The sequence below is a fragment of the Cyrtonyx montezumae genome, unplaced genomic scaffold (assembly GCF_038088225.1).
Source record: "Cyrtonyx montezumae isolate F1298 unplaced genomic scaffold, pur_monq_1.0 scaffold_8, whole genome shotgun sequence".
NCBI classification, from domain to species: Eukaryota; Metazoa; Chordata; class Aves; order Galliformes; family Odontophoridae; genus Cyrtonyx; species Cyrtonyx montezumae.
This window is the reverse complement of record NW_027072089.1, coordinates 47,873,002-47,889,046: the sequence shown is the minus strand read 5'-3', so window position 1 is coordinate 47,889,046 and position 16,045 is coordinate 47,873,002. Positions and strand designations below refer to the sequence as shown.

The 16,045-nt window shown below is 37.0% G+C and overlaps 1 protein-coding gene across 8 annotated transcripts in view; it reads right to left on the bottom strand.

Annotated features, from left to right (window-relative positions):
- PTPRM (protein tyrosine phosphatase receptor type M) overlaps positions 1 to 16,045 on the bottom strand; it is a 449,220-nt gene that overhangs the window by 50,107 nt on the left and 383,068 nt on the right. For all 8 annotated transcript variants that reach the window (XM_065752038.1, XM_065752030.1, XM_065752031.1 and 5 more), the window contains 2 exons: positions 13,015 to 13,091; positions 9,887 to 9,923 (listed from right to left, as the gene is read on the bottom strand). In XM_065752038.1, the coding sequence (XP_065608110.1) occupies positions 9,887 to 9,923; positions 13,015 to 13,091 (114 nt within the window). The remainder of the gene's footprint in view (positions 1 to 9,886; positions 9,924 to 13,014; positions 13,092 to 16,045) is intronic.

Below are 16,045 nucleotides of genomic sequence, written 5' to 3'. Positions count from 1 at the left end.
CCTCTTCTCTTACCTACCTCTATTTTTAATGCTGTTCATACAGTATAATTGGAGAACTTTCATACAATTTGCCACACATCAGTGAGTTAAATGCTCTGTTCCTCTCATTAACATTTTTCCCATTTTTCCAGACTGTAATAAATCCAGTATTTTTCAAATTTTGCATTACAGCAATAAGAGCAGACTATGCAGAATTCCCAGAGCTTAGGGATCCCCTGGTGAGGGCTGCGGGTGATACCTGAATAAGGCCAAGGTCTTGAAGTTTAAACTTATACAGCTGTTGAGGGAGCAGTGCTAGGCAATGGCTTACAGGAAGTGCATCAGTTTTTTCTGCTATGAAAGAGCAACACTTTAAATAACTGCACTTGTAACTGGAGAGCCCTGATGCTGCACTTTCCATTCGAGCGCACTGGCTACAGGGCAGAAGCTGGTCTTATTCATACACGAACTCTCTATGCCCTCGAGACATTTAATCGCTTAATTACAGCCAAACATGTAAAGAAACAACGTGGGACTCCTGGTTGAAACTGAATCAGATCAAATAGAAATGTGAGATGTTGGCTCCCCATCTGTAGCCAAAGCTCTGGCTGGAACATTACACCTGAAGCCTTGTGTCCAAAGTTTGAACCTGAACTTCGTCAAAGCAGTCCAACAGAAAGTTTCAGTTTAGCTGAATCAATGCTTTCTAGCACAAAAGCTTTAATTTCTTACTTGTGCATTCTGCTTTTAGTTTTGAATATGTGTATTTTACTCAGTAAGGCCGATTTACAGCATGGAAATTGGAATACCTATAAATCACGCATTCTAAAAAGTCCATCTGAGCTTGAGCATCATTTTAGAACAAAATATGTTGCCTGTAACATTTTCTAACTTAAAAGTCTTAGGTAATTGATTTGTTGGATGGGGCTCTTCATTTCAGCTTCTAATGCAGAATCAATTTTGATGATAGATGAGAACTTTAAGATCATTTTATCCCCTTCAGTAGAACGTACCTTAGGGAATGGGCAAAATACCTAATTAGTCTTTTTCATTTCTACTTTCTATTTTCATGTTGAGTCAATCATAAGCATCAGGATGTAATAAAATCATCACTATTCTTCAGCTCAAAAATATGAATTCATTCTGGCTACTTCTTTCTTTTATTTTTCCCCAGGGGAATATTTTGAAGGAATGTTGCCCATGCTTGTGAGTAAGACATTCAGATGCTGTATTCCTTAAACTTGTGCTGAAAGTTTAAATGCATTAATATGAACACCTTGCCAGATGAAAAAAAAAAAAAAAAAACAAGATAATTTAGGCTACATTAAAGTTTAAGTAAAGATGCTAGCAGAACCATTTATGTATATATATATAATAGTTATAACTATCTCTTGAGTAAAATGTTTCACTCACCATGCAGTTTTCTACTTTAGGCTGGAGAATGATGGTAAATTAATTTCTTTCTCAGTAAACCTAGTATTTAATAGTTCTCAGAAATCACGGCAATACTCAGAATCCAAAAGATACTAGACAACTAAGATGTGTGTGAGAGTCATTAACAAATAAACATGCATTTGTTAATTTTCCTTATAACTTCAGGACAATTATGGCAAAAATGAAATCTGACTGACATGAAAAATCTATCAGGGCAAGTCTGAAAGATTTTGATATGGTAAAGCAAAAAATGAACTGCTTTATTTGATTCTGGATACATTTGTTTTTTTTGAAAGACATTGTGAATTTGCTGCATCCTCTTCTTTCTGTAAATGACATCACACCTGATGCCAAGTTTTCTCCATGCTGCTGAAAAGGGGCTGAAAAATAGACTTCAGAGGCAAAAAGATGCTTTGACTTAGTGATTTTCCTGATAGACTGCATTTCTCTGCTCTTTCTTCTGTGATTGACAGGCATACTAACAGTACTCCATCAAGAGTGCCAGGTACCTTCCCTATCAAGTCCAACTTATGGTTGATTACTTATTGAGATGGACACCCTAAAATCAAATATCAGCTTTTCACAATTTGCGTGCCCTGAAAACATGGACAGGTGAGGTATGTTTGTATGACTGATGCAGTATAAATCTTCCTTAGACAAAAAAACAAAAAACAAAAAAAGTGTGCTTAGTTCACAAGGACAGTTTGCTCGGCTCTAGTGTAATTTCCTTCTTCGCTTAACATATTTAATAACTGTATTTTTAAAAAGAAGAAAAATATGTTACTGTTCACAAAATCTTCTGTTTCCTATAATACAACCTTGAAATATTTATTTTTCTTACATGGTTCACCTTCTCATCTACTTAATTACTGTAGTCTTTCATTTCTCTTACTACTTAATTCAGATATGCAGTAGTCTGTCGTAGCTATTCTGGACTGACCTTAAAACAGAAATCAAGCCAACATCTTGTCTCTGAGACACAGATCTATGAATGCTCTGAGGATCTTTATGTGTAATTTCTAGCTGCTCAATCTTTAGGTGGGAAAGAACTTCTTCATTTCCAGCTCTAACAATGGACTACAAAAAGTTCATCAGTTTCTCAAAACATTGCTTCACAAGGCATGCAAATAAACAAGTAGAAGAAGGGAGTATATGGGAAGAGAAAATTTATATGATCAAATAAATGTTAAGTGATTATTCAGTATCATTTTTATAGGTTGCTGTTAATTTCAAAGTATTTACAAAGTATTTACAATTTCCATTCTATGCAAAACATAGGCACACACTTATGAAGAATGTAAGTGATTCAATCTAGTAATGGATCCATCAGCACTTTTTCTGAGATGTTCTAATACGTATTCTCACAAAGGTCTGGAGAAGTGTCACTCTGTAAGACTCTAAGACAGCCTTTGATCTGTTTGAAAACCATTGGCTCTGCATTTAGAGCTCCACCCTGTGTGGAAAGCAACTGGGACAACTTATTCTCTATAAAGAAGGAACGATCAAAAACCTGATTAAGACAAAGACAGAAAAATATGGGAGTCATGAAAATATTGAAAGAACAACTCTAACAGAGTTATCATTAAATAATAAATAAATAATAAATAATAAACAGGGAGGGAGAAACTCAGCTATTCTCAGCTACTGAAATGTGGCAACTGTTAGAAAGTGCTGACTTTGATATTTACCAGGTTTTACTACATATTGTGAGAATCATACAACTGAAGAATGTTAGGAACAACTTAGGGTTGGAAGTTAACTTAAGAACACCTAGCCAGACCCTCCCCTGCCATGTGCAGGAGCACCTCCCACCAGATCAAGTTGCCCAGAGCCCCATCCAGTATGGCCTTGAACACACGCAGAGATGGGGCACATACTGCTTCTCTGGACAGCCTGTTGCAGTGCCTCACTACCTTATACATGAAGAATTTATTCCTTACATCTAAATAGACCTTCTTCTATTTTAAAACCATTGCCTCTTGCCACTTATACTACACTCCCTGATAGAAGCCCTCTACATCTTCCACTAGGTATCACAATACAAACTGTGCTTATCACTTTCATATATAAAGGGTGTATTATTTTTGTATGCACTGTGAAAGAAAAGTAACGCCCTTGCCATTTGTTAGCACTATTGCAAAATAGGTGAAGGACATGTCTTAGAAAGCTTTGCCTATTCAATGCATTGTGCAAGAATGGGTTTATCTCCTTCACTTAAGATAGATGGCTTTAATCATCCCTTTAACATTTTGATGATTAGGAAGTAAAGAACACCATCAAACACAGTTGAAATTTTAAGATGAATAAAGTTACATGGAATTCATTCATTTCTTACATACGTCTATGAGGACTGTCCTACACCGTGCAAAATGACAGCATGTAGAAAGCTGAAAAATTGTGTAGAGTTATCTTTCTCAGTTGTTTTTCAATTCTCTGAAGCAATTTCAAATGTTAATTTTCATCTGGAGGCTAAAACCATGGCAGCAGAAGTTTATTTGTAAAGATAAGTGTGGAGCTTCCACACTGCTGTAGTTCTGACAACTTTCTAGGATATAGAAACAAAAAAATGTGCCAAAGAAGTTCAGAGTATTATTATTCAAAGCAATATTTCTCCTTTAGATGCCTGAAAAAGGAACTTTTAGTTTGAAACAAAATGTATTTTGTTTCTGAAAATCCTTATTAAAATGTTCACACAACACATATAGCACTGTGTGGAAGAAAGGCACATTTTGCAGAAAAGAGAAGGAAAATGAAAGGGGTTATTATAGTGGCAAGTTTGTACTGCTGTAGTGAAGACTGTATAAACACTTCCATTGTAAATATTTATTTTCAGAAGTTTATAACTCCTACTTAAAGAACTCCTCCTGACTGAAACTTGAGTTGGTTTGTCTCCATAACCAGTAATACACAAGGTTTAGCATCTGCTTCACAATTAATTACAGAAAAATAAGAGACTGAAAAGCTTCATTGGGCTATTCAATCTAAAGCTGCTTTGTTTTCAAAAGTAACTTTTTACAGCTGTTAACATTCTTTAAAGCACCTGAACAAAACATCTTAAAACAGGTTCCTGTGCGTGTTGCAGTAAGCTTAGAGACTCAGAATCTGACCCATGATGAGCATTCTAAAGGCACAGAGTCATAGAATCACCAAGGTTGGAAAAGACCTCCATGATCATCCAGTTCAACCATCCACCTAACACTGATAGATCCCACTACAACATGTCCCTAAATACAATATCTAAATGTTTCTTGAACACCTTCAGGGTCAGTGACCCCACCACCTCCCTGGGCAGTCCGTTCCAGCACCTCACTGCTCTTTTGGAGAAGTATTTTCTAATATCCAACCTGAATCTCCCCTGGAGCAACTGAACTATCAATAAAGGATAATAATGAGAGAGGTGAATGAGACTTGAAAGTTTCCTAGAAATATCCCTGATCCAGGCTCCAGGGAAGCAACACACTTTACTGTGGGTAGGGTCAGGCCAACATATAGGGTCCTCCTTTCCTCTCAGAAGAAAGTTGCCTACAACAATCACCCTTCTGTCCTTCTTGATGGAGGCAGTCTTGAGGTGCAGAGTTGACTGCCTCACCCTAGACAACCTCATCAGTAGACCTCCCATCACATCCTCGCTCACCACTCCCTCAAGTTCTAGAACCTCCAACCTATCACGCAAGGGCACCTGGGGAACTAAGACAGGTTGTGATGGGAGGTTGCTTATGACACCGAGCTGGGACCTATTTTCACTCCTCTTAAATAACTTCCACCTGCTCAATGATAGCAAGGGAGGGGGATGTCACCCCTGTGCCTTTCTTGCAAGTTCAACAGAGACTTACTCCATCAGTCTATCTCCTGCTGACATTCTCTGATACTCCTTCATCTCTCCAGCTCCTTAAGCTCTGCCACTATACTGAGCAGATCATCCACCTGTTCACACCTCACACAGATGGAATCCCTCCTGCCTTTCACTGGCAGCAACAAGCTCGGGCACTTGCTGCATCCAGGGACTTGAACCACTACATTTTCAGGTGGGCACTCCGTCTTAATCACCATATTCTTTCTTGCCAGAGCTTTCTGCCTAGTAAAGACCATGGCTAGATTTTTTGACTGGGAGGCAGCTTGTAGAGGAGTCAGTCTCCCAGGTGGAAGGGCCCTTCTTGCTGTCCCTGCTTGCCTGTCCTGCACAAACTGCCACGCTATCCCTTTCTGACACATCATGGTCTGTTTGTGTGTCCTGTTTGCTGTGCTCCCCACAGGCAGATTCTTGGCTTCAACCCCATCACATCAGAAAGCTGCTGCCATGCAGAGGTCAATGGCTCCCAGCAGCTGCTCTCTGCTGGGCTACCCTTCAACCTGTTAAACCCTGCTTTGGTGTGGAATGCTTTCACTCCAGAGCCAAGTACCTCATCGAAAAATGAGATGAAATGTACTTCATATATAAAGAAGAGTAGCTTGCATGTGGGTATCTGCTTTTTCACGCATGACTGATCTGCTTGCAAACCAGTCCTGGCAGAAATGACAATTAATGATGCTGTAGCACAAAGTTAATATTCATTTGTCACTCACTATTTACAGTTGTTGGTGCAATGGTGGAGGAAGCTTTGCTAAACCACTGACAGAAACTTGTTAGAAGAAGTTAAGTCACAGTTCAATTGACAATGTGAACTTCAAAGAAAAGATAAGATGTAAATACTATAAAAAATATGATTTTGTCCTGCTTGGTAAGACATACAAGATCAACAACATTCATGTGATAATAAGAAAATTCAGCATTCTGTGTGAAGTACAGATTTTAAACTACTGCACTGGCAAAAGGACCTGGTTAAAATTCATTGATTACCTAACTTCTGGAGAAAAAAAGAACAACAAGTAGCTACTAGTAAACTGAACAGCTCATAAAAGACCTCAACAGTCTGCTATGAAAGAATTTTAAAGAATTATATTCACAGAAACAAGGGATATATAAAACAAAGCAGAGAATTTTACATTGCATAGACTTGCTGGTTCTGCATGACCCAGTATTCTGGCTTGTGCCAAAGAATTCCCTTTAATCTCACTGTCTCAGGTGTGGAATCCATCTGTTGATGCCAATTACAGAAGATCACCAACAGTCTTTACTAGCTGTAATTTCAGTCTATCAGTCACATTATACCTACCATGCAAAGGAAAAATGATGACAATTTTCCAATTCAAATTGCACATTTTGGATGTATTACAACATAAGCAAACCCTTTATTTGATTATTAATTAGGTGTTTTAAATTATGTTTATCTACCTTATTAAAATTAGCAGCAGTAGGCTATGAATACCAAGATGGAAGATACTAGTCTGTGTGTCAAACCCTGGTTAGTATGGAAAACAGTAACGCTTTAATAAACAGGTGATTATGCAACTCTCAGCTCCATTGAAAGCAGATTGGTAGTATATTTCAAACTGATTACATTTGCTACTTTTTTACTTCAAACACTTATATTTACTCATTAACACTTGGTATGTTGAATGCTGCTTAAGAAGAACATAGGAAAATTAAATATCAATCATTCTGACTCCACAGAGATTTCAAACTGACTCATGTAATGATATTTTCCATCAAAGAACAATAGGTTTGTGCACCTGTGAAAGATGTGGAAACGAGAGAAAAGGGAGAATGTGAGAAGTTATTTAAAGTCTGATGTAAAGTAGACATCAAGGGAATTAAACATGCAGCTTAATTGATGTGTTTATACATATCTACATGAAAATGTGTTCTGAAACAGCATGAACATCTTTGGCTCTATCTGCAAGCCATGGTTCCTGACAGGCTTACTACTATGGAATCCATAAAGAGGTATCCACTATTGGGAATGTGAAACAAATGCTTCTCCTTTCCTAGTTAATATAGACCTCTAAAGGAGTTGTAGAGATTATCATGGAATCACAGAACTGCAGGGGTTGGAAGGGACCTCCAGAGATCATGGAGTCCAACCCCTGCCAAAGCAGCTCCCTAGCCCAGGTTGCACAGGTAGGCGTCCAGGCGGGTCTGGAGTGTCTCCAGAGAAGGAGACTCCACCACCTCTCTGTGCAGCTGTGCCACTGCTCCGTCACTGCACTGGGAAGAAGTTCCCACGCACATTTGTGCAGAACTTCCTATGCTTCAGTTTGTGGCCACTTCCTCTCGTCCTATCACCACACACTGCTGAGAAGAGTTCAGCCTTGTCCCTCATCCCTAGTTACCTTATCACTTTTCCAAAAGGCAAAGACTGTTGTGCAAAGGCTTTGTCAGGAAAGTAGAATGATGGAGAATAAGTAGCCTTGACTCAGCTGCATCTGTCACAACACTGCAGCAAGCCTTATAAAACAGATGAGTCTTTTTAACAGTATTCTGCAGGTTGGAAAGCTGAGACAGAGAAAGGGAAAAAAACTTTCTCATGATTCTTCATCAGAGCCACTCAGAGAACATAAACCTTTTTTCGATCAGTGTTCTTCATTTCCCCTAAATGGAGCTACAAATCCGCTTCCTAGCTGGCCTTAAAAAATAAGACATTGAAGAGGCAATCACTCAGAAAACTCATTGACATAACTGTTGAATTTGCTTTAAATTGTATGCCCATTTGAAAATAGATTTTATGATCTCAAGAGAGTCAGTCAGTTTCTCACTCATTGCATTGTGGGAGTGGTTAGATATCCTTACATGCTCTCATCTGGATCTACACAATAAAAAATGATGGCACTGCATGAAAGAATGACAGCTGAAATACTTACATATCCTTTACATCTTTTGGGAAGAAAACTTGTTTCTACTATTCTTATTCACTTTTACTGGGTACTTCTCCTTGACAATATCACAGAAAATAAATATGGCTAGGAATCTGTTGCTGCTGGACCTAGTACATAAACTTCTAGTACAATACTGCATACAGTGCTTGGCTTTAAAAGCTGAAGTACAAAAGTCTCAAGATCTGTTTGCTATTAAAGTACTGTGATGAGTGATAAAGCTACATTAAAATCATTAAACTTGCTTCAGATAGGAATGTTACTTGTCTACCAGAAAGCTGTCAGAAAGATCTGGGGAACATCCTGATAAAAACAAACTGCAAGTAAAATGCCAAATATATATCTTTTCATTTCAGGATTCAGGTGAAAAAACAATACCATCAGGTAAAGGTTAAATGGATTGATTCATTTCTTCTTTGAAAGAAAAAGCTGTAAAGGCCCAGAGGAAATTAATCACATGCTCTGTTTCTGTCCCAGTATTTTCTCATATTCATATGAAAACAGACTGTGGAATGAATGATGTGCTGATTGGATAATAGAACTGAAAGAAGCAGCACATTTGAATGGTTCAAGTTCTAAGACCTCAAATTTTAATTCTGGTCTAAAACTGTAAGACTGTGGTGAGGTGGTTTTGCATCCTGCCCCAACAGTGATCTGAGACTATTCAGGGCTTAAGTACAGAACTGCAGAGTTAAATAGTTTCCCACCAATAGGGGGGACTGGAGGCTGCAGACACTAGGTTACTTAGGAGGCAAACGCATTCACAGTAAGAGCTCTTATTTGGAATAGCCAACTTTTTCTCTGCCTCCATAAAACATCATTAAAAAGTGTATATCACCTTTAAATCCAACAAGATTATCCTAAGTTTATTATTCTCAGTATTCTAGATAGTACTCTTATAAGACTAAGAACATTTTGAAATAACATATATGAATGTAGCTCAGCTTCTTCAGGTCTATTGGAAAATAGAGGAAATAAAGGAAAGTTTGCTACAGAAAGTTTACTGCAGAGATTCCTTCTGAGCAGTGGAGGAACAAATTTTCACACATATGGTATCTAAGAACAGACAAGAGACTGGCATATGGTTTGATAGTATAATTAAGCAGAAGACTTTCTCACCCAATCCAGCTCTGAACTTGACTTAAAAACATGTAAGAACTACACCAGAACAGGCAAATTATTTATTTGAAGACAAGTACAAGTTGAAAACTCCCTCGTTTGTTGACAAAGGAAGAGGCCTTTAATCACAAGCAGATTTTTAAAAGATGTCCTGTAAATTTTTCTCTCTAGATCCCTTTGAAGTATCCCCTGTCAGAGTAATGTCTTTGGGTACTCCACTAAAACTTTCTAATTAAAGAATTTTATTTTAAGACCTGGAGCCTAGATATCATCAAACAATACTAGAAATTATAGTTCTAGTATTGACAGTTTTCCTGTAACTATTGTCCTTCTGGTAAGTTTACTGAGTTTCTGCCATGACTTATTTCCTTTTTCACGAACAATAACGTGCTAAACATCAGTAACTTCTGCTAAAAGGTTGTATTTTGCTTTTCTAGCCCCAAACCTATTTGATCACGAAGGTAAAGGATTGCTTACTTGATATGTGTGGAAAATGGATGACAATTCAGTTTGCTTGCTTTTACTTAAGTGATTGAACCTACTTTGTCTTGAATATTGACCTCTTAGCTTCATATAACAAAGATCAGAGAGTAATAATGCTTACCTTGTGTAGCAATGTAGTGATTCGGCCTATGATAACCCTAAAAGAAATTGGAAAAATAAATTATAACCAGTGTGTACCTTGTCAACATTGCTTTAAGTAAAACTTTATTTAGAATAATTTTCACTAAAAATCATAAGGTAATAAGGTAATAATCATAAGGTAATGTGTTAGATGCAAAAGTTCTTTCCAGTAGGGGAAGAGCAAGGGAGAGAGAGAACAAGAAGCAAATGTGTTTTCTGCAAGATACTAATGTTGCAGCCTTGCACATTAGGGGACAGAAGTAGAATATTCTCTGAGTCCCTTGTTGGATCTGCTGAAAATGAACAGCGTGAAATCTTTCCTAGCACTTGCAGCTAATGGTGTGAGATGCTCATGGAGGCTGAGACATACCTTCAAGCTATTGCTATTTAGTGCAAAGCCTATCCCTTTTTTTAGCAGCTAAAGAATGCTCAATTTGCATTCAGCCCCAGGAAGGTTAGGGGAACATTCACTTAGCCCTCTGTGATTTATTTGTGATATATTTATGAACATGAAAAAGGAGGGTAAATTCTGTGACTAAATGGCTTAGTATGAAAACACTTCTTCACCTCTAAGTAAGAAAAACATAAAGGAATTCAATGTTTCTCTGATAAGAAGGGCAACTTAAGCTGGCTGTGCAATAAAGGCTAATACACTATGGATTCCTGCACACTGAATAGGTTGCCAATAGAGAACAATGCCATTTTTATTGTGTTTGAATTTCTGATGTTATGAGAGTGTCACAAATGTTTAGATCATGCACAAGTATGTTGATAAACTCAGTGATGCCAGTTTTAATCTTTCAGTAATGGTTAGATTCCACTGTCAGTCTTCAAAAGGAGGAAATTAAAGCTGAAACTTGCATGTCACTGCAATCTTTTTGTAAATGAGCAAGAAGGACAGTAGTGATGGAAGGCTGGAAAAGACTCAAAACGACTGAAAATACCTTGAATGTTACAGAAAACACAACATGAATTACATAATCAGTTACATGCCATTGAACCAAAATCTGGAGTTCTGTAAACTGAGAACTGTTCAGGTACCTATCAACTAGAATTTTCTTTCTTTTTCCTGTGGTGCGCTACCTAGTATCCCTAGTGGCTGGGATTAAATGCTTCAGAAATACAGCACAGGAAAAAATACAGAATAAATATTGCCTCCTTCTCTTTTTTCCATGAAAACTTCATAATCTTTGTGAAATTCTCTCATTGAGATGTTTATTCTGACAACAAAGCAACAATAACTCTGTGCAAATGAAAAACAGCAGCTGCTTCTGTAGCAGAAAAACAAACACTTCCAAAAGAAACCTGACTAGCAAGACTATAAACAAAAATGCTGTGTTTTATGGTCAAGTTGTCTTTAGAATATGTCTGCAAGCCTCCAATATTTGCAGTGAAACCACTTGCTGAGAATGCGGGAAATACTGTTTTTGTTCTCACTCATTATTTCATTTAGGACCATATTTTATAACGGTATGTAGCGATAGGATGAAGGGAAATGGCTTTAAACTGGAAGAGGATAGATTTAGACTAGATATCAAGAATAAATACTTTATTGTGAGGGTGGTGAAACACTGGAACAGGTTGCTCAGTGAGGCTGTGGATGCCCCCTCCCTGGAAATACTCAAGGCCAGGCTGGATGGGGCTGTGAGCAACTTGGTCTACAGGGAGGTTTCCCGGCCTATAGCAGGTGGGTTGGAATAGATATCTTGAATGTCCCTTCCAACCCAAACCATTCTATGATTCTGTGATTCCTTGATTCTCTCCATTCCTCTTGTATGTCTATAAGCAATAAAAGGTTGCTATACTGCTTTAGTACCAGTATTTCCAATAAAACTGTATCGTGCAAATTCTTCGCATCTTTTAGCATTTTAAACTTAAGAACATACTACTAGCCTTAAACAATATCAATCCTGAATGTTGGAAGAAGTTTGAAAGTGCATTCAAATCTAACTCCTTGGTGTGAACTTTCACTTTTTCTCTATGACCCTCTTCAGAGGGATTCCCTTCAGAGATTACTCCCCCAGAGTTTAGTGAGTTGTCTGAATGAATTTCCAGATGTACCTTTAGCTCTTGGTGAATGTGCTACGAATTCAAATGGCAAGGGACTGAGCAGAAGTCTAAGCTTCACTTAATAGTTATCGAACATATAACAAACATCAATAGGAGTTATCCTCAGACTGTTACAACTTCAGACTTCAGATTGTTTAAGCTGAAGAAACCTAATTTTCTTGTACAGCTCTAGCTCCTCCGTATTCTGAGAAAAACATCACTTACCTTCCTGTTTTACATTGGTTGCTAACTTTGAACTGCAAACTGTGACACCGTTTTCTCAGAAGTAACAAGAGATCTTGAGCAGATGCTGTTTCTTATAAAGTGACACTTGTTTTACTTAGCCAAACACCTAACACTCCATGCAAATAATAAAATAATTATCTTTGCTATCCGTAGATTCATGACTTTAGGCAGTATTGACTTTGTAACGATTTTCAATTCTACCTTTGAGTTCATTCTTTCAATCCAAAACACCTTGTCTCTTAAAGAATTTATTATAATGTAAAACATTAAGTTAACATTATGCAGAATGAACAAAGAAGCCACCGTCAATAATTAAACAGCCTACATATTTAATGAAATGTCTTGCTTGCATTGGAAGTACTGGTTAACAGCTGCAGAATATACTTTGAAGGCAACTTAAAAGTGCAGAGATGACAAGAGATTGCAAATCCCTGCATTAGGCATTACAGAGTTTTGTCACATTAATATGCAAACAGCTTTTTTTTAAATGTGGAATGATGCCAAGCTGTTGACAAAAGTGAAAATAACATTTTGTTAGCCCAGATAAGCACGAGCAGGCAAAGTAGCCATACAGCATTGCTAGCAAAATTTCAGCCTATTGACAGTTTGAGGAAATAACACCTTTCATTTGCCTATTGACAAAACCACCCAAACTACTTTTTTCCTTTAGTGTATACCTAGCTTCCCAAGATAGTACCTTCCAACAACATTTAGCAGCTGATATTAGCTGCTAAATTATGAACAATGTGAGAATAGTAAAAGCTGCCTCTTAGAATGCAGTGTTATGTTTGCTGACTATATCAGTATACGCACATCAATATAATTTCCATTGATGTAGTCAGAGTTTGTTTCTCCTTCAATGGGCTGCAATCTCACTCGAGAATGATCATCTGAAACACAAACAATGGAGAGAAAAATAAGGTAATTAAAGATATTCAGAAATCAACACGGCATCAAAATCTTACGTAATGTAAAAATAATATCTCATTATTGGCAAGGTGTTTTGGTTTTTTTTTGTCCATCCATACACTGTATATACATTTAATCTTAATTTTGGTTATTCGTGAGGCTTTCCAAATTCCCTCTCATTTTTCAATCTGAATGATTTTAATATTTCTAATGTGTGACCCTTTGTAATTATTTTTCTTTGCCTTGATAACACCTTCATATCTTTTGTTAGCTCAGTAATTAACATTAAGTTTTCTATGGTTTAGTTATTTGGAAATGTTTATGCCAGTACTCAAAATAAATTCTTCTATAAGACATACTGTCAACACAGTTTCTGACAAAAACTCATTATGTTTCCATAAGAGAGAAAGCAAAATAAAGTAATAACAAAACCCAAGCAGTTAGATAATGACTTTGTCACTGAAGTTTGCTCCATGGTTGCCATCTGTATCTATCCAGGAATTCTACCCATTAGCAAACACTTCCCACTCTCATTTCCAAATTCCAATCCAAAACTCCAGGGTATGAATTTATTTCCTGTCAGCTGCCTCATTTTCTTTATGATGCCACAGCAGTGATTAAGAAGTGCTAGAGGCTACATCCCCCCCATAAAGGAACCTCAGTAAGCTGTCAGGGCTTTTTCTTCAAGAATTATGAATATGTTTCTCTTGGTTGAAAAGTGACTAAACACTTAGTGCTGTTCCAGAATCAGCACAAGTTGTTGATAAAAAACAATACTTTGAAGACATTTATCAATGTCATGATAGATCAAGGACATGATGTCTATAAACTCAGAGGAGACATAGTAAATAGTCACTTTACCTCTGCTTTATTTACTAGGTACTTGTGCTGATTACATACCAATATATTACTTACTGAAGCCTTTTTGTAGTCCTTACTGACTACGAGCCTTATTGATTTTGATTATTTTCTTGTAAATGCAGATCAGCACTAGAGCACAAGAAAAATTTGCCACCCATGTTTTCAATAGGTAATTTTTTTCAACTTACAAAAAATCCTATCAAATAACAAAAAAAACATGAAGTAGCTTATAAAACACTTCTTCAGAAGTAGCATGACTGCCCACAGTGTGGAGGAGGAAAGAGAGGGCAAGTGGTTCTTAAAATAACATTGTTTTAGAGTGACAAGTAAAAAGGTTTTCAAATGGATGAGTAGGAAAGGAAGAGGCAAATTCGTGATTTCAACCTTTTATGCTCCAAGACTCAGTGATTACCTATCTCAGAGTCTAATCTTCCCTGGAATTCCATTGGGAGAGAGCAAGGGCACAGCTGTAGATATATTTTTCACAGCTTTGCAGCCCTAGGTACTGCATGGCTAATACTTTGCTAGTCTGTTGTGATTACTTCACCCAACAGTCTTTAAGAATTAGTTTTTCCAAGAATGTAGGGATATTCAACTCAATTAAGTTAATCAGGTCATCCTTTTCAGCCTTTTTATTCACTTTTCCAAGTCTAAAAATTTACAGAGATGTGATGTTCTATTACATAACCTATCACTGTCTGACCTTATCAGGCTACACAAGTGCTATGCTACACTCTGCTTAATTAAGCTGTTTTTCAGTTTTCTCAGAACAGAGCTTCTGCTCAGAGGCCCGTAGCTCTGAAAGTCCATCTTACTTAAGACACTACATTAGGAACTTTCCAATCATTGGCTATGGTTGCTGCTTTTATGCATTTTGCGACCCAATCCAACTTCTACTGAAGTCAACAGACTCTAGAAGTCAAGCTTGCTTGGACTCATAGTATGTCTTCATCCATATTTTCATGATTTCATGCATCATTTCCTTAAAAGCATTCTCACCAGGAAAACTCAGGCTAATAAAAACGTCAATTTATATATTTCATGAAGTACTTAGGGACAGTGGATTCAATTGTCCAAACACAAGCACTCATGCCACTTTACAAAGCCCATCCTTCAGCTGCAAGTATGGGACAGTACAAAAAATGTGTCACATTACTGTGACACAGTACTGCGACACATTCCTGGGACCTGCACAGATGTCCTAGCTCACCTGAAATGGCACTGCATGTCTATATTTAGGCAACTGAATTCCATCTCTGATGACTAGCACATTGCTGAGCTACACACTTGACACACTATGTTTAAGTTTTCCATTAAGCAGCACTTTAAAAATATAACCTCCTGTTATTTCTTTTAGACTGATAAATACCATGTGAGTATCTTTACTTTTTCAGTTATATTATTATTTCATTTATTTATTTATTCTTTCCTTGCAATTATTTATGCTTCAGATTTCACAAAACTAAATAAGTTACTTAAAAACTATATCTTAACCTAATCTTCGTGACATTTTTTCTTATCACATACATCCATATTTTCACTGAAGTTTTGAGAAACTCTGGAAGTAATGGACAGTTTGATATACAGTCACATGCTGTGGAGTTGGAGTGACTTATTTTGATTTCTTGGAGAACTTCAGTCAACTCCATGCTATGTGGCAACACTTCTTAATTAGAAAACTTTATTTAGTCAACAAAAATGTTTTTCTTCACGTTTACGTGTGTCCAGACCAAGTATGTGCCTAAGTGGTATAGAAGCCACATATCCCTCCAACATGTGCAATCCACCTATAGTCTCTAGGTTAATTGCCTAGATTTGAAAGGCATTTTTCTCCTACGTCAGCTTGCTCTTAATAATTTTCTACAGTTTTTAAATATTCTCTTTTCCAGCTTATTGCTATTTTGTTACCCCCTATCAAACTTAATTTTGCACTGATCACTTGAATTTTCAAAATGAGTTCTATTAGAATCCATCTGTCTTTGTAGAAAGAGGTAATAGGTAATGATTTCAATTTTATTCAACATTATATTAAATAATTAAAAAATTATTCTTGCTCCCCTCATGTTACCAATGA